The 18,777-nt window shown below is 42.5% G+C and overlaps 1 protein-coding gene across 3 annotated transcripts in view; it reads right to left on the reverse strand.

Moving 5' to 3' along the window:
* The window catches only part of CHCHD3 (coiled-coil-helix-coiled-coil-helix domain containing 3), a 291,260-nt gene that overhangs the window by 19,009 nt on the left and 253,474 nt on the right, over positions 1–18,777 (reverse strand). For all 3 annotated transcript variants that reach the window (XM_079711283.1, XM_079711285.1, XM_079711284.1), the window contains one exon: positions 1,122–1,257. In XM_079711283.1, the coding sequence (XP_079567409.1) occupies positions 1,122–1,257 (136 nt within the window). The remainder of the gene's footprint in view (positions 1–1,121; positions 1,258–18,777) is intronic.

The raw sequence follows: 18,777 nt of genomic DNA on the forward strand, positions 1-18,777 counted from the left end.
GGAGCGGCGGGGCTGCTGAGCCTGCGCATCCGGAGCCTGTGCTCTGCAACAGGAGAGGCTGCAGCAGTGAAAGGCCCGCGTACCGCAAAAAAAAAAAAAAAAAAAAAAAAGACAACACAGGCTTTTAATAAATCTTGGTTCTATTTTTTCTACTAGTGTTGTTATTTTCCAGCTATCCAGACAATACTGCCCTCCCATCAGATATTCACAGAGTGTTAGAAATTTATACTAACTGGGATTATTATAACTACAGCAAATGAGACTGCAGGAAGGCATGCTGTGTAACTCAAACACTAGATTTAGTTGGGTTAGAAGGTCAAGTCTAGGGAATTTGTCAGCAGAAAGAACCAAGGTTTCCAACAATTTCCATCTCTCAGAACAACCTATACCCAACAAAATCAGTTAAATGATAGGCAATTACGTGACCTGCCAGAATTGATAATTTACTTCAGCGTTTATCATTAGCTTTCTAAAGTACACAAATTAGAGAAAATACACATCCCGTGATGATATTATTCTGATATGAAGGGTCATGAGAAGAGTATGGCTATGGTACACAGAAGCGATGGAAATTGCTTCCTAAATACATGTCTGGCCTATCTTTCCCTGCCCAATTGACTGGACTCTACCAACTGGCAGAAGATTGAATGGTGCTTGCATGGTGGGTTTTTATTTTAGTTTTGTGTTTCCCTTTCGTTTTTTTAAGCCAGACTCTCTGCATGACTACTTGCTGTTTATGGACTTGAAGCTGTTGGCCCCTTAACGTGTATCCTTCCTCTTTGCTGGCTTTGAGTACTGGCCCAGAAATATGCGGCAATGACCTTGAGGACACAATTATAAAGTAGAGGACAAAAGTTCAGAGCAACTAGAAAAGGTATTCTTTACGTAAAACCTTTTTTTTCTGCAAGTGGAACAGAAGGAGACAACGGACTCGTCCTCAGCCACCTGGATGAAAGGTGATTAAAAACTTAACCAACTCGTGACAGCAATTCTTGATGACGACTAGTTTGGTTTAAAAAGCTTTTTCATACACATTAGCCTACTGAGTCCTTCCCAGTGCCCATGATGTTGGGCTTTTTATTCCTCTGCTGCCCTAGTTAGCTCTTGGTTTGTACACCCACCTGTTTGGCCTGATTGACGCACTGCTTGTACTGATTGGCCAGAGCGGAGCAGCTGAGAGTCTGCTGGGTGTTCTGGCGGTAACACTGGAGAATCTGGGCCTGCAGATCGGCACAGATGGGATGACACTCATATCGCCTGGAAACAAAAACAGGGACCACTGAGACAAATGGTCTTCAACCGGAATAAAGAACAAGGCTAAAAAAATATACAAAACATCAACTAAGATATAAATGTTACAAACGCCCCCCCCCAAAAGTTTAAGAACAATAATTTTCTTTGACCTTTAAAGAAAGATATCACACAAGATAAGTGATTTCTTGTTATATAGCAGAAACTAACACAACATTGTAAAGCAGTTATACTCCAATAAAGATGTTAAAAAAAAAAAGGTAAGTGATTTCTATGAAATTAGTTCTATTAATTGACACCACTGAGAGCCTCTCTGGACAGGGCAGCATTCCCACCCTACCTCAAACGTAACCATGGGAATGGGGCCAATTACTCTTCGGCCCAGCCAGCTAACTCAGGAACCTGGGAGCCCCAATGTTCTCTTCCGTTCCCACCTCCAGTTGGTCACAAAGCTTGATATCCTGCAGTCCAGTCCTTTCTCCATACTCACTGTCATTACATTAATTCCTAATCATTTATATCCTGGATTCAAGCAATGACCTTCACGGGTCTCTTTGTCTCTTAACGTTCACCCTCCACTCCTACCTCCCAGAAGGTTCTTTCTAGTAGTAAGTCTAGACAGTATCTGCTTTCCAAATAAAATACATGGTCAACAGGCAGGTCCTTTTGGATCAGGTTCCTGCCTACTCTTTTGCCTCAACCAGACCACGTTCAGGGTTTGATTCTTACGTGTCCCTTCACGTCTTGGCTCCGCCGCTCTTGATTTTGGAAATGCTCTGCACCCAAGCCTCACCCAGTTCTATGTATCTGGAAAATACCTACCCATCTTTCAATACTTGAGCTAAGTATTGAAGTGCAACCTCCTCTATACGGCTTTCACTAGAGCTCTCTCCAACCACAGCAGAGTCTATCATTCCCTTTATGGTGACCCCCTAACCTGTATTAACTTCTTTCACCATGCACTACACTACAGTCTACTGCAACTTACTAGCATGCAAATCCCAAGTAAGGACTGCATCTTATTTTCTTTGTTACCTCAGCTATCGACATGGGTCCCTCTTATAGAAGTCATGCAATAAATTGTTGAGAATACAAATGGGTGGAGAGAAAATTTAATTCCTTGAGCTAAAATTTTACTAGTTATACTTACAAATCTCGAGATTTTAGTTAGAGTGCTTTCAGTGAATATGCACTACTAAACATAAATCCTTCCAAAAAGCTGATAATATACACTTGAAAAATGATAATAATAAAATAAACCAAATGGATTATACAAACAAAAATGAAATATTCTTGTTAAAATGGTAGAGGAACTTGGAATATAAGGACTACGTACACAGAAAAGTATATATATTATTATCACTTTAATCTAGGGATTCATTTTTTTTTCAAATTAGTTTTGTTTAATACAAAAGGTTCCAGCCTCTTATCAGTTCTTCTCTTGGAATTTAAATTTGTTATTTCCATAGTCATCATGAAATAGCTTTATTTTAAATTGATGAGTTCTGAAAAACCCCTAGAGAACACAGGAGAAATATTTCTCATCAATAAGGAAACCCCTGGCTGACGATTTGTCTCATTACTTTTATCCAACACACTAAGCTAGTATACATATTTTGCTAGAACAGAAAACTGAAATGCAAGCCACGTTACCGGCCCCTAAGGGAATTTACTTCCTACTACCCTCTAAAAAAGTAGACACAGAGATAACACTGCTTGTACTCTTTCATTCATTACCTTACTGTTTTGCCAAACACCTAAGAACAGAATTTAAATCCAATCCCAGGAGTTTCAACTCGTTTTAAGGTTCTGAAGTTCAGATGTCTGTGAATGTCTCCGGACACAGATTTCCCTGATCCCCTACCATGAACATCAGTATCTAAAAAGAGTCAGCTGTGTTTCGAAGGATAGAAGCACAGCTACGACTAACTGATTATAGCAAGACACCCTCCTGGACAAATACTAAATAACATAGGATCAAGCATCAGGTTAGCTGAACCTAGCAAATATATGACTAATGCCTTTAACAGTTCATGAGAAAGCAGGGTTACCTGCTATCCTAGCGTTGAGGACCATCGTCCCTCCAATATACCTTAGATTTAAAGCAGGGGGGAAGAAGATGGGAGAGAAGGCTAGAAGCATCCCGACCAGATATGCAGCCCCTCCCCATTAACACACAGCAAAAGACCATAAAGAATGAGCTCCCACATAGTGCTCATCACAAGGAAGATGCTGTGGTTTTTTTTCCTTCTAAAAAGACTCTTCACAATGGGATTCATTCATCTAATACTATGGACTCCTTAGAAAGAGGTAATTTAAGTTATATGTAAGCATTTACCCTGGGTTGAGCTATTTAGTCATGCAAGTTAAAGTCCATGAGTTATTCATAATTTGAAAGGTGTCAAAATATACTTTTATCACCACAAATCAATACTACTCACTTCCAGGGCCCTTTATTTCCTGTATGGTAGTCTGCTGCGTGAGTGAGAGTGCGTGTGTGCACGCAAACGCAGACATTTTCAGAAATCCTTTTTGTACACATTTCAACCTGTATTGATGATGAGATGGTAGAATGGGGGAAAGAGGGGTGGAAATCAACATAATTGTCTTCCAGTTCCTGGACTAGACTCTGGTACATTTTGCTTGGATTAATCTGTAAGGGCAAAGCTCTGTCTCTGTATTGATCTGCAATGCTGTTATGCTGCCCTAATGCACTGTTTTCACTTTGGGAAAATGCTAAATGAGATTACTGTCTAACATTAGAAGGCCATAAAACCCAAGCATAGCACCTTCCATTCAGGAAAAGGGTTTCAAAGACATTTCCAATATGCATTATGGTAAACCCTCCATATAGTCATTGAGTCAACAATTGATTTTTATTGACTGCTTGCATTCCTGCTGATGGAAAAAGCCACCATTAGGTAAAAATGACAAAAGGCAGAATTTCAAGATACCCAAGAAGGAAAATTAAATCTTAGCAGCAAGAGACATTTAAACAATTTACTTTCTTCGTATGAAAAGATTAAAAAAAAAGAAACAGTGAATGACAAATGTTAAGAGAAAGATGAAATATTTGGGGAACTCAAAACCATAATAAAGAAGTGAGAGATAGAATAGTTATCCAAAAACATACTTACCAAAAAGGAACGGGTGGAATAAAGCTGATACACACAAATATATATTGCTCAAAAATAAGAAAAAATCCAGTTCAGTGGACTTGAAATTATTGGGGACTTTTGATGGGTCCCACCACCTGTCTCCTCCCGTTGCTTTTCCTTTCTGTGCTCTATACGTGGCTCCCTGTCTCCTCCCTCCTCCCACCAGCACTAGAAGCTGGCCCTCTGTCCTTCCCACCCTACCCCACCTCATCCCACAGTGGCACTTCGGGCCAAGGAGGTCGCTGGCGGTATTCAATAGCAGAACTGGAGACCAAAGATCTGGATAGAGAACAACACCCAAAGAAGCACTCCTGGTAGGTATTCTGTAGCCAGTAAAACAATTTTTTGGCCAACGTTTAATGCTAATATTCACTTAAAAGGCAGATAATAAAATACATCCAAGTATTCTTCTTGTAACACTGACAGATCAGTGTAGAAACTTCGGGGGAAAAAAATAACAGAAAAGAATAAAGATACATATTTAGGCTGTTTCTAATTTTTAAGTGCTTAAAACACCATGGTGATGGACAAAAATTATCACTACTGTTTCTGATGATTTTCTTCGTAGAGTTTCTTATAAGTTGAATTAATTGGTCAAAGAGAAATGAAGATGTTTTGGTAAAAATGACGCTGAGATAAATAAGCAGTATTCAGAACTCTCCTCTTAAGATTCTAGTATTGGGTTTCCCTGGTGGCGCAGTGGTTAAGAACCCACCTGCCAATGCTGGGGACACGGGTTTGAGCCCTGGTCTGGGAAGATCCCACATGCCATGGAGCAACTGACCCTGTGTACAACTACTGAGCCTGCGCTCTAGAGCCCACGAGCCACAACTACAGAGCCCGTGCTCCGCAAAAGAGAAGCCACCGCAATGAGAAGCCCACGCACCACAACAAAGAGTAGCCCCCGCTCGCCGCAGCTAGAGAAAGCCCGCGCGCAGCAACGAATACCCAACGCGGCCAAAAAGAAAAAAAAACAACTCTAGTATAATACATTTCCACTTGGTTATCTGTTTTAGAGCTATCTGTTGGTTTCGCTGCTGCCTCTCCTACTTTCATGTCTTAGAAACTTCTTTGAGGTGGGTCTGAGCTTTATATTTCGAGAAAACTACTTACCCATCATTTTAGTTCTAATATAAACAAAAAGGATAATGAGGTAATTTCACAGAAGGGAGAAAAGTGTGGAGATAACCCTCCTCATACCACTCGGAAGGCTCGAGAAGTCACATAATGACAATCAGTGAGCAGCCACAATTCCTAAAGCTCTCGGACACAAAAATCATTCGTTGAGTGCAGGGTGGATATGAGAATGGTTGGCGCTACAAGGGGAATTATAATTTATTCGGGGGGTTGGGGGGGAGAGTCTGATTTTTTAACAGGTTGCAACAATGCATCTTTCATGGGAACTGGTGACTTTAGAAAAAGGAATCAGTATCACAACTCAGCCCTCTGAATCCACAGGAGGCGGGTGATATGCAAGGAGGGAGGGGAAAGCATTATCAGTCTTCCCCCAGGTTTTAGGATCCTGAGTAGAAGTCCTAAAACCAGGACAATCCCAAAGATAGGACCTCTGGTCACCTATCCAAGATGATATGAAAAGTACAGTGCTCCACACACACAGGTACACTGTTCTTAAACCAACAGGCCTCACGTTTCATGAGCACAAACACGCCAGAATATAAGGTGAATGAAAAACTTTCCAATTTTGCAATATATTTTTCTTCCTTATTCAGTAATATTGGGTACCTGGAAATGATGGGGACATTAGGAAAATCCTAGGAAGAGAGTAGGAACTTAGTAACGCATGACCACATGAAACTGGTGGGGGCTGGATGACTCTGCCTTCTTGCTCAGTGGACAATACACCTCAACACTACAGGACTCCCCAGTGTCTGCTTTCCTTTCCCAAGGAGGCAGCTCTTGCCCCGCTCTTCTCAGAGAACCCTCATGGTATCTTGCCAATTTCACCATACCCTGCGTGGGATTCTGCTACATGGGCTCATCCCACCAAGGGTCTAAACTTAGAAAAATGGGGCCATCTTCTGCTGCATCTCCAAAGAACAAGGGCCCCAACTGTTTTGTTTTGTAAATATACTTTCTTAAAATCTCATGACCTAGAGAGGTTGGCTAACTTTCATCTTCCACTATATCATGGTACCCTTGCCAGATCTGGGCTATGTGCAGCAAGGTTTATATCTCTAAAAAGGGAGATAAAATAACTGTTACTGGGACTTCCCTGGCGGTCCAGTGGTTAAGACTCCACGCTTCCACTGCAAGGGGTACTGTTTTGATCCCTGGTTGGGGAACTAAGACTCCACATGCCACATGGCCAAAAAATAAAATTATTACTTATATAAAGGATATCTGGGATAAGCAGCAATAACTATAGAGTTTGGGGACACAGAACATAATTGATGTCAACATTAACTCAACCTGGAAGAACTCGAAATCAACTTTCCATCACACTTACTTTAGGACAAAACCAAATACTCAAGAGATGTTATTTTCTCAAGCTCACACAAAGTCCTCTCATTAGGTAGAATTCTACACCTAACATACTGCACTTTAGTCTGGGTGACCCTTAATTTAGAGAAGTATAAGCCATCCTTCCCTCTCCCTTTCTTCTTTAACAATGCCTGGTGTGCTGTTATTGCTTAATAAATGTCAAGTAATAACACTGTAATAAAAATGGGCACTAGTAAGTTAACAATGCAGCTCTTTGCTTTAACGGTGCCTGAGAGCAGCAGTTGATACAAAGTACCTGGAGCATAAACGTCACCTCCTGCCATGCACATAGTAGGAACAAAATTAAATCACAGCTCACAGAAGTGACCCTTGGTTATAAGAACTGAAATACCGGGAGTGTTTTCTTTGTCCCATCAAAAGACCTACAAGCCGCAAATGAAGACATGTCCAGGGCCAAACGTTAAATTTGAATCTCCAAAGGCTATATCGGTGTGTGAATGAGACCAAGTCATCTTAACACACACCAAATTATTTTTACTTGAAATATCTCAAGAAGACTTCAAGGCCAGGAAAAGCATCATCATCATCATCACCATCATTATTATTATTAAAGAAAAGCATGACAAATCTCTGACTTTGTAAAGTCACTTTAATCAGACAACTTAGAAAATGTTAATCTTGAGCATACACAATGCATCACCCTTGGATTTCTTTTACTTTAAATATATGTATCTATATAATACACTGAACTCATGCCAACATAAATTAGAAGTTACATTATTTTACCTATGAGGCTTTGGGAGTTATTTCCATTTCCCCTATCCTGCTACTTTAGAATGTTCACTAAAATTGGTCTAAGGATAGAAAATATGAGAGCTGGTTCATTCATTCTTTCATCTACTCAACTACTCCAACAACCAATATTATTAAGTCACAGACATTTATCAAGCGTTCATTACATGCCATCACTACGGTAGGTGCTGAATAAGATGTGACCCTTGCCTTCTGCTGGCTCCCACTCTAGTAGGGAGAGACAGAGGTGTACACAAAGCCTTATAATGAGTATGTTGAGCTATAAACAAAGTGCTAAACAGAGCTCTCGTTTTGAATGGAACAGGAACTGAACATACAGCGTTCCAGACAAGAGGACATCCATCACCAGTGAAGAGGAAGGGAAGACTGGCCTTAGGATTCGCTTGAAGTAACTTTCAAGCCAGCAGCAAGATCTGTCCATTGTATCTAAACTATAGAGACAGACTCCGAGATGGAGAGGAGAGACCTCCTCAGACCTTGGGTATATGAATACACCCGCAACCTGGTTACTCCAAGCCTTCTAGATGCCTCTGCTTTCTCTCAGAGCAAAGTTTAGTGCTTGTGTTCATGACATTTGCCAACACAAGCTTGGTTTGGCAGGGTGGGAGTAGTTGTGTACGGTAAGAGTTTATAAACTCTTTGAGTCAAGTAGGGAACCCCTAGAAAATAATCAGAGGCCAGATGCCCAGTTTCAGACCTGTCAACAATAAACGAATGTTGAGACAGGTTTCTGGTTGCTCTGTCTTGGTAGGAGGGCTATGGGGCCAACTTTCAGTTGGTGCCAATATTACACTTCAGCCTTCATCATGTTCCTACTTAGGGACTGTCTTCGCTAAGTAACCACGCTACTGCTTTCCTACTTCATATGGCCAAGAAGGAGAAAACTGGATAATTTGGTCTTAGATCAATGCCCAGTTTCGGAGGCAGGAGGGAGACAGTAGGAACTGGAATAAGATGGGGAAGTTAGAAAGATACTGGGAAGCTGAAGAACCTACCAGAATTCGAGGGGACTCCTGGAGAAGAAAGGGAAGCGTTATGGGCCAGATTAGTCCAGATGCAGACAGAGCAGAGGGACTGGCTGAGCAGCTAAACAACCCATGAGGAAGGACAAGGGAAAGGGGAGACTGCAGGCTCCAGGCTACGGGGCTGCAGCAAACTGTGGCATTTGTTTCCAAATTCTGGAAGGGCCATTACCCCCTTCATCACCCATTCTTCCTGCTCAAGTCCTCAGGCTCAGAAGAGGAAGAGCTGGATATAGCCGACATGGTTGTCTCCCATACAGCCAAGGGGAGGGCACCAGTCCTGGCAATCTAGCAGGTTTTCACTGAGAGAGGACACTTGTAATGAACCTAAGACACTCTGACCAAATTTTAACGGAACGCCGGAGACAACCTCCCAGAGATAATCCTTTCGTATTTGGAGCAATATTTATTTCATAGGCCTTATTATATCATTTTCATCAATGCAGTATATTGCAGTAGCACAGAATCACAGCATCTGCAGGTTGAGTAGTATGGTACCAGCAGCCTGTGCAGAAATATGGTCAGCACATACTTTCATGTTAAGTCCCTATTTTTAGGCATTTCTAATTTTTCAAAAAGAATTACCCTCTGGGATGAATTGTCTATGCTCCTTCTCAGCTGAGGAGTGACTCAGGGATGAGATGTTTGGTGAAATTCCATCTGAGTCACCCAAGCATAAACATACATTCCGGTACCCCTACCTCTTCCCTGCAGTGATCACATTTGAGGGAGTGCTTTTTTTTTTTTTTTTTTTTTTGCGGTACGCGGGCCTCTCACTGCTGTGGCCTCTCCGGTTGCGGAGCACAGGCTCCGGACGCGCAGGCTCAGCGGCCATGGCTCACGGGCCCAGCCCTTCCGCGGCACGTGGGATCTTCCCAGACTGGGGCACGAACCTGCGTCCCCTGCAGGGGCAGGCGGACTCTCATCCACTGCGCCACCAGGGAAGCCCAAGGGAGTGCTTTTTTTTTTTTTTTTTTTTTTAATTTTTAATTTTTTGCTTTATAACAAATTTAATCAGTTATACATATACATATGTTCCCATATCCCCTCCCTTTTGCGTCTCCCTCCCACCCTCCCTACCCCACCCCTCCAAGGGAGTGCTTTTAATACTAAGATAAGAACAGCTTAATTTAAAACATTTCAAAACTGCCATGTATCTCGAGAACTGTGACACATTCTAAAAAACTGGGTTAAGATCAAATTTTAAGTCTGTAGTGAGAGAGTGTGTTATAGTACATTAGGTGATACTCTTTTTTCCACTACATTTTGAAAGCAAGATCCAAACACTTAGATACACCCAGGAAGGAATGTGCCTGGCTCTCTTAACTGAAAGAATTGCAAGTGTATTGACTGCAGTGACAAGTAAAGGAAAAAAAGTATCCATACTGATCTGCCCTTAAGTGTCAGAGTACTAATAATGAGGAATGGAAAGAAGGCTAGAGCTGGGCCTCTTGTCTGTTTCCCATCCCTCTGATGAGCTGAAAGGGAGGAGGCTTAGGCTCTACCCCTGCCAAGAGGGAATCCCCAGATGGGTGCACTACGCCATGCCCTAGTGACTAGGCCATGCCAGCAAACCTCCAGGAACTGTCAGGCAGAAAAATGCCACCTGGACATCACAGGGGTGTACATACTGTGGAGGAGGAGGTAAAGGTGTGTACAAACACAAGAAGGGAGAAAAACTCACACCTGTAAAAGAAACACCCTCGTAAAGGTCACAGGTTAAGACAAGGCGGTGTGATGGGTGTAAGGGAAAGGGCACAGCGGTAAGCGCCACAGCTGTTCTGAGGAGGGACCTGGGGGCGTGTCTAGGGAGGGTCCACGGAGGAGAAGAGATGGGTTGTGAAAGCCTTATCCTGAACGCAGGGTGAGACTGTAAGAGGCAGAGAGGACACGTAAGAAGGTCTACATGAGCCAAGGCCCAGGCTCAGTCAAGCTGGGCGCGTCCAGGGGCCTCAGGTTGTAGGGAGGCTGGCAGAGGCGAGAGGCAGCACTGAAAAGGGAGGCACTGGGATCTGGACGGCCTTCCGATAAGACAGAGGATGCTTAGACTCTGTTCTGCAGGTGGAGACAAACCACCAGCCTCTCCAAATGAGACAGTAAAGCCATCAAGGTGCCTAAGCTGATCGGATGTGAACAAATCAGATGGATGGAAATGGGAACCGTCTAGGCTGGGAGCGCAGTGGAGCTGTGTCCAGCTATAAAAACAGGCAAGAACGGAGGCCCTGGAAAGCAAGGATGGAAGGATGCAGTAACTGACAGATGTGGATGACAAGAAGAGGAAAGCCACAATACACATGTGGCTGAGGCCTGGGGATTTAAAGAATGAAAGTGCTTGAGTAATGTTCCCAAGTGGAAACGACCTACCAAAATCTAGAGTGTGGACCTGGAGCTCAGCACTGGGAACAGGGCTACAATCACGGACTGAGCATCCCCTGAAAGACACAGCGGGGAGTGAAAAGGCAGGAGGGACAGCTGAGCCCTGGGGAGCAGCCCCATTGTGGGGGTAAGGTGACAGGGAAGGAAGACGGAGCAGTCAGAGAACTGGGAGTGGAGAGAAGAAGCAGTATGACACAGCATCACAAGGCTGGGAAACCAGAGCTTCATGAAAGAGAAGAAAGTTGAAAAGAACACAGATTGATAAAAGGCTGTGCAATTTAATCCCCAGCAATTTAGAGAAATAATTTCAATATAGTGCATAAGGCAGAAGCCAGACAGCAGGAAATTGGTAAATAAGAAAATGGGCAGTAAAGAGGTGAAGGCAGTGGGATTAGGTCAGTTCAATATCCTTTACGGAGTGCTTGTTCTATACCAGGCACTGTGTGTGCATGTATGCGTGTGTGCGTGCGTGTGTGTGTGTGTAGGAGAGAAAGATACACCCATTTTATAAGAGCTGCTTCTATGGAGCACATCTGGGAACAGTAAAAATATGAAAGGGGAGGAGTACATCTGGCTGGAGATGATCAGAAAAGGTCTTAGATGAGATGCAAGAATTTCAGTAGTCTTAAAGAACAGGAAGGGCTTAGGCAGTTAGATAGGAGAGAAAGGCACTCTAGACAGAAAAGTGGAAGAAGCAAAGGCTGTGGAAGGAGAGAAGAAACTTTGGGCTTCCCTGATGGTGCAGTGGTTGACAGTCCGCCTGCCGATGCAGGGGACACGGGTTCGTGCCCCGGTCTCGGAAGATTCCCACATGCCGTGGAGCGGCTGGGCCCGTGAGCCATGGCCGCTGAGCCTGCGCGTCTGGAGCCTGTGCTCTGCAACGGGAGAGGCCACAACGGTGAGAGGCCCGCGTACCGCAAAAAAAAAAAAAAAAAAAAAAAAAGAAGAAAGTTTGCAGGCAGAGGCAGTGACATCACTAACAGACTTTTTTTTTAAGATTCATATGGAAATTTACATGCAAATCAGAAAGCCAAAACACTCTGAGCAAGGACATGCTCTACAAGTGATAAAGCAATTTCCAGAAAGTACAGTAATGAACAGAGGTGAGCTTGGAAGTTGGGTAAAGAGGGAAGGTTGTGTGAAAAAAGGAGAGTTTTGATTCAACAGTCTTTAAAAAGAAAGACAAGAAGGGCAGGAAGGAGGGCAGACACGGTGTGATTAAAGAGAAACATGGTGTGATTAAGGAGAACCACGGTTCTCTTGGTTAAAGCATAAGTCCACAGTGATGAATATTAAAAGTGAGATTGGTGAGACACAGGAGGGGCGGAAGGAAATCTTCCGGTGGGAAACCTCAAAAGCTAGATGAATCATCTGACAGTAATGGGAATTCACGTGAGTAAGAAAGGGAACAATCCACGAGAAGAGGGATTCTCCTCCTAAAGGCATCAGCAAGTAGCTGCTATTTCCCTACTTAATACCCCATAAATGAGGGATACCGCAAAAGAATTTCATAACTAATAAAAGTGAAGAGTTTATATGGGATGTATAATAACAGTGAACTACATGTGCATCAATGGAACATCCGGATAATTACTCTTCAGTTTAAAAATTCCAACATTTCTTTTTACGGTTCTGATTAAGGTACTCGGTACTGATGCCATAACACATCATACAATCTCAACCCCTTGTGTTACATAAACAGATTTAAGCATTTTTCAGAGGACAGGCAAAATTTAGCAAATTGGCTTAACATTCTAGGCAGCTGCTGAGACTGAAATTGACAAGACTAACCATGAAAGTAGAGAAAACAACAACCTCCTGCACACAAATTCTTCAAATGATTATGATGAGCCTCACACATGAGTATTTCTGAGGCAGAATCACAATGATTCCTATGTAAAGGGATAATGATGTATTACTGCAGGACCAGACAATGCATTTCTCAATTCATGTCCTGGACTGGATTCTTCATGCTGAGCCCCATTAGTTTTACATCTCCCTAAGGGTTCCAATTCAGCAGTATTAATCTAAGCCCTCACACGCAGCTCTAGTCGTTGAACGCCTGCCATATGACTGTCCTTTAATACAGCTCTCCAGTTGAGTGTTTCCGGAGGAAAATCCTATAACCAGGGTAAATCCATAGGTAGACAGTAAATTCTGCCTACCATGTTTTTACATTTCTGTGGTAAATTCATTCTTGCCCTCTTTCCCATGATTATTTCATTACATCTCCATTCTCCTTTCACTCGGCCATTTTTCTAATTTTCATTGAGAAAAACAGAAACCAGATAGCTCCCTCACTGTCCCATCATAAAATCTGGATCTGCAACTTTTCTACTGTTACTTTGGAGGAAGACTGCCTCTCTCGTAACAATTTCTTTCCCTACTAGATCATTTTTAAGAGCTCTCCCACCTTCTCTAGAAGAGTGCTATCCGAGAGAACTCGCTGCAGTGATGGAAACGGTCATGTCTATGCAGCCCAACACACTGGTCAAGGCCACATGTTGCTACTGAGCACCTGAAATGTGACTAAAGCAACAAAGGTAAAATTTTATATTTTATTTAATTTTAATAAATTTAAATCTAAACAGTCACCCGTGGCTAGTGGCTATCATATTGTTGAAAGCACAGCTCTAGCAAATACTATTCTTATGACAGCCACCTCCACTTCCTACCTTCCATCCATTCTCTCTATCCACATCCAAGTGGCCAAATCCAACCATTCTTGGTAGACGTCTTATAGGGCCAATCAGCATGGACTTAAGTAAATTACTCCCCTCTCTTGAAAGGGGCTTCTTGGCTTCTACAAACACTGCACTTCCTCCCTTGCTTCTCCTCCAGCTCATCATCTTCTCTTGATGTGGGAGATCCTCAGGGCCATATCCTGCTCTTCTCTCTATATAGTCTCTCCACCAGGATCTCAACCATTCATGTGGCGTTAACGTCACTTGTGTGCTGACAGCTATCAAATCTCTACCTCTAGCCCTGCCTTCTTACAGGTGACTGCCTCCTGCTATTCACACTGAAGGTTTTACAGGTGCTACATGTTTAAAAATGAACACTTAATTCCTTCCTCTACCTGCAATTTGTTCTTTCTTCCCATCTCAGTAAATGGACCTTCCAAAATCAGGGAATCCCCCTTGACACTGTCTCTTCTCTCATTCCCAATATCCAATCTGTCACCAAGTCTTATCAATTAAACTTCAAAAATAGATCCAGAATCAACCTATTTCTCTCCATCTCCATTGTCATTATTCTAGATCAAGTCGCTACCACCACCACCTGGAATATTTCAAAAATCTCCTAAGCAGTCTCCTGGTTTCCATTCTGAGTCCTCCAGCCTCATCTTTACAGCAATTCATTATCAACACAACAACTGGAACGCCTCCTTTTAAATAGATCTTATAACTTCCAGGTTACAACCCTAATCCTTCAAACACTCCTTACCGCTCTTGGGATAAAATTCGAAATACTAATTATGGCCTAGTAGGACGTGCCCCCCCGCCATCTCCAACTCTGGCCTCTTCTCTCCCCACTCTGCTTTCCTGCATGCTTCCTTTCAGAACCCCAAAGGAGCTGAGCTCCTTCCTCAGGGCCTTAACACTTGCTGATCTAGCTGCTTAAATGACCTTCCTTTATGCTCCCCCAACACCTACTATTTTAGCCTAAAGAGAGGTCGTCTCTGATCCCTCACAGTGGATCCCCATGTCACATGCTCTTAGAGCATTTGACAGCACTTAGCACAACTCTAACTGTCGAGTTATTTGGGAGACTAGTCATTTCTCCAATTAGTCTGTAAGCTCCAAGAGGGCAGGGCTCACGTCTAGTCCGTCTACACTGTATTCCCAGCGCCTGGCACAGCATCTGGCAAACACCACGGGCTGCTCAGACACCTCACTACAGAGCTACTAGGGCACTCTCTCCACTTCTCCTCGCCACTATGTTAGCCTGAGTGTATGTGCGGGCATAAGGTGGACGGAAGTGTGTCCAAAGTACTACACTGGGGGGACGAGTGTTCCTAATATCCCAACTGGAATCGAGATGAGTTTTCTTCTAATAAAGACAAATACCGTATGCTAACACATATATATGGAATTTAAGAAAAAAAAATGTCATGAAGAACCTCGGGGTAAAACAGGAATAAAGACACAGACCTACTAGAGAATGGACTTGAGGATATGGGGAGGGGGAAGGGTAAGCTGTGAGAAAGTGAGAGAGTGGCATGGATATATATACACTACCAAATGTAAAATAGATAGCTAGTGGGAAGCAGCCGCATAGCACAGGGAGATCAGCTCGGTGCTTTGTGACCACCTAGAGGGGAGGGATAGGGAGGGTGGGAGGGAGGGAGACGCAAGAGGGAAGAGATAGGGGAACATGTGTATGTGTATAAGTGATTCACTCTGTTATAAAGCAGAAGCTAACACACCACTGTGAAGCAATTATACTCCAATAAAGATGCAAAAAAAAAAAAAAAAGTAGTACAACCAGTTAGTTAGCTTCCATAATATAGTCACTGCTTATACTTGCACCATTTACCCTGATGGTTAACATAGGATCTGGCATCTAAAACACCTATGTCCAAATTTGGGCTCCGCCTTTCACTTGCTATGGAAGCTGGCACAGACTGCTTCTGTGCAGAAAAAGGTGCAACTTTTTCACGGGTTCCTACTGTTTTGTTGTAAAGATTATTAAGATAATGCATAAGCTCTCAGCACAATGCCCGGCACATAGTAAGCTTTTAACGAACAGTAGCTGCTATTATTACTATTATTCTTATTATCTCAACTAATAAATTTCAGTAGGTTGTTCTGGGAACCGATCAGTTACCACCTTATTTCTAAAGGAAAATGGGTTTCCACTTTCACACTGCCAACTTAAAACCAAGTTTTAGAATACATTTCACGTGAGGGTTGGTGACTGTTCACGTAACTTGAAGGTGTCCACAAAGTGTTCAGGTGGCAGCAAAGAAGGTTCCTGCATGTGTTTTTGATAAAGGGATTAAAAAGCTGCACTCATGTTAAAATCAAACCTCCAGCATGGGGTATATAATTAACATAAACCTATACATCTTTTCTTCTCTCAACTACATTCTCACGGAGAGCAACAGTCTTCCCTATGAATAAATGGAATTGTATTTGAAGTAATTACACTTGGCACAGATTTGCCCACTGCTGGTGGCAGGGCTGCTACTTGTGACTAGGCACTGAGGTGGAACTCAAAGGAATTGATGGCAAACTGCTTTAATTTTCTTTAATAGTAGCAAAATCCTGTCTAAAACAAGCTGGACATTTCAAGAATAATCAACACCACACAATTAACGTTCTATTACCATTAAACCAGTATTCAAACAGGCCAGAAACTGTTTTTCAGCCTCTTTCCATGAGTTTCTATATCTTTAGTGTCATAAATGTCATTTTGTAAAGTCAAGCTGGCAGTCCTCAGCAGGAGGCCCAGAAGTGCCAGTGTTACTTAAATATGTCGGATAACTTTTCAGTTCATTCACGCTGTGAGATCTGTTCCCCCTACCCCACCCTCAAAAAACGTTAACCAACAAAGGGCACTCAGGAACAGGGAGAAACATGAGAGGACTAATGATGATTTCATTTTCAAATGGTTTGAAATAGGCAATGACAGCATTGACTGTGATGGCCCTGTAGCCCAGGCCACAGCAGGGACCTGGGGGAAGCTTGGGATCGAAGGATTCTCTTTTCAATAATACTGATAAGAAATTAAAGACGGTCTCCCCTGTGCCTGATGAGTAGCCCTTGTGAAGGATATATGAGAACCTAGGATCCTGCACATAATAAAACCACAATAAATATCTGTGGATTCATTACTGCTCAGAAGTTAACTGCACATGACTAAGATGATGTAGAAAGCTTGGAAACTTGGGGTTTTGCTATACATATCACTTCACATCATGGTAAGAAGTATACAATGGCTGTGGCTATACGTATCGTGAAGTAGACATTTCAGACTTATTTGCCTAATTTGACCAATGTAAACCGTCAAAAACTGGCTGCTTATGGCCAGCAACTCGTTTGGGTTAGGAATGAAGAGTCTTGAGAGAGGAAGATCTTGAAGTGCTGCTCAGGACTGTAACTTCAGTTTAAGGTCTGAATAACTGGTTTGATTATCCAAATTGGAAGAATTAATGAGATAGTTTTTATCACAAGCACACAGAATAAAATAAAGCACTGAGGGCTTTTCATTAAAACTTTTCAAAACAATGGTAAATTAATTATAGTATTAATTTCTACCAAATACCATCAATTTTTACCACTTTTTGATCTCCAAGATTAGTTATAATCGCCAATATTTATACTGAAGAATCATCATTTAACAGATGGAGTTTTACTACTTCTGGTATTTAGGAAAGAGGTCATTTGACTGCAGTCTTATTTTCCTGCTTGTAAACTAAAGCTTCTGTCCACGAGACACTATTTTAGAAATGCACTGAAGGTTAATATCTTTGCAAGTATTACAAATGTTAATCAAAGTGCAATGTTAATATATTCTCTTATTCATTACAAAGAAAATGGCACATATGACTGCACATTAAGGACATTTTGCCAACAGTATTTTCTATCTTGAGTAATTTGTAAGTCCCTGCAAATGCCAGTCACAGTCCCACTGGTACTCTGGTGGCCTGAAGTGAGGAAAAAGAAATTGGCTTTCCTACCAGGAGCCATATCAGGACAAGAGGTAACAAAATATAAAGTCCTGTTTTGTGGTGATTTCATTTCCCCAAAACTGCTGGTAGGTGAAAGGTGAAAAGAGAACAGAAAAAAAGATATTAAAATTGCACTACACAGCCTTTCTTCCTTCCTTCTTCCTTTCTCTCTCCATCCTTCCTATTTCTGGTTAGGCACCGTCAATTAAGGGAGGTAAACAGAGATTTTTATATTGGCTTCTAAAGCAGGGGTAGCAAACCAAAGGAAAAACACCAACTCTCTCAACGCTCGTGCCAATGGCAGACATCACTAATCAACCATGGCACTCCAGATTCCTTAGCCTTCCCTTGTTTCCGTGGTGTTCTAGCCTTAGCCTTGGGTTGGACTCTCCCGGTTCTGGACTTTCCTGTGGTCCTGCCGTTAAGGCTGAGTATTTCGTGACGCTGAAATTCAGAGGCCTGGCTTTCTTCCAACAAGCACTTTGCGGTACAAAATCCAAGGCTTCTGAAAGTAAGGAAGAGACCAGACAATACACCTTTCTGACTCACTCCACATCCCTCCAAAAGGCAAGTAAAGCCAGGAAAAATTATCTGGGCTGAACAGTCTATTTCTTTACTTCCTGGAGAAAAAGAATGGGGAGCAAAAGAGTAGGCCCCTATTAATGTTTACACCTTGATCTTAACTATGCCTGTTTTTAAAGCTGATGTGTGGTTCAGATTCACCATTCGCCCTTTCAGAAAGTATGTGTTTAAAGAAAGTTTCACGACAGTCACTAGGGGCTGCGTAAGCATTTTAGGAGCACCTTCCCTACATATTAACACAGGCGTTCATTTGGTTTCGAATTTATTTGCTCTCTCTTTCCAGAAAGCCCTTAGTGACACCATCTTGCATCCAGCCTTCACATCTGGCTCTGTGACCTCAGAGAGCGGGATTCCTGGGCACTGCCTGCCTGCCTGCCTGCCGTGGTGGCCAAATGTGACTCTCCCCAGCTGCTGCTGTGCGTCCTGCTTTATGACA

This window comes from Hyperoodon ampullatus (genome assembly GCF_949752795.1).
Source record: "Hyperoodon ampullatus genome assembly, chromosome: 9".
Lineage (NCBI taxonomy): Eukaryota > Metazoa > Chordata > Mammalia > Artiodactyla > Ziphiidae > Hyperoodon > Hyperoodon ampullatus.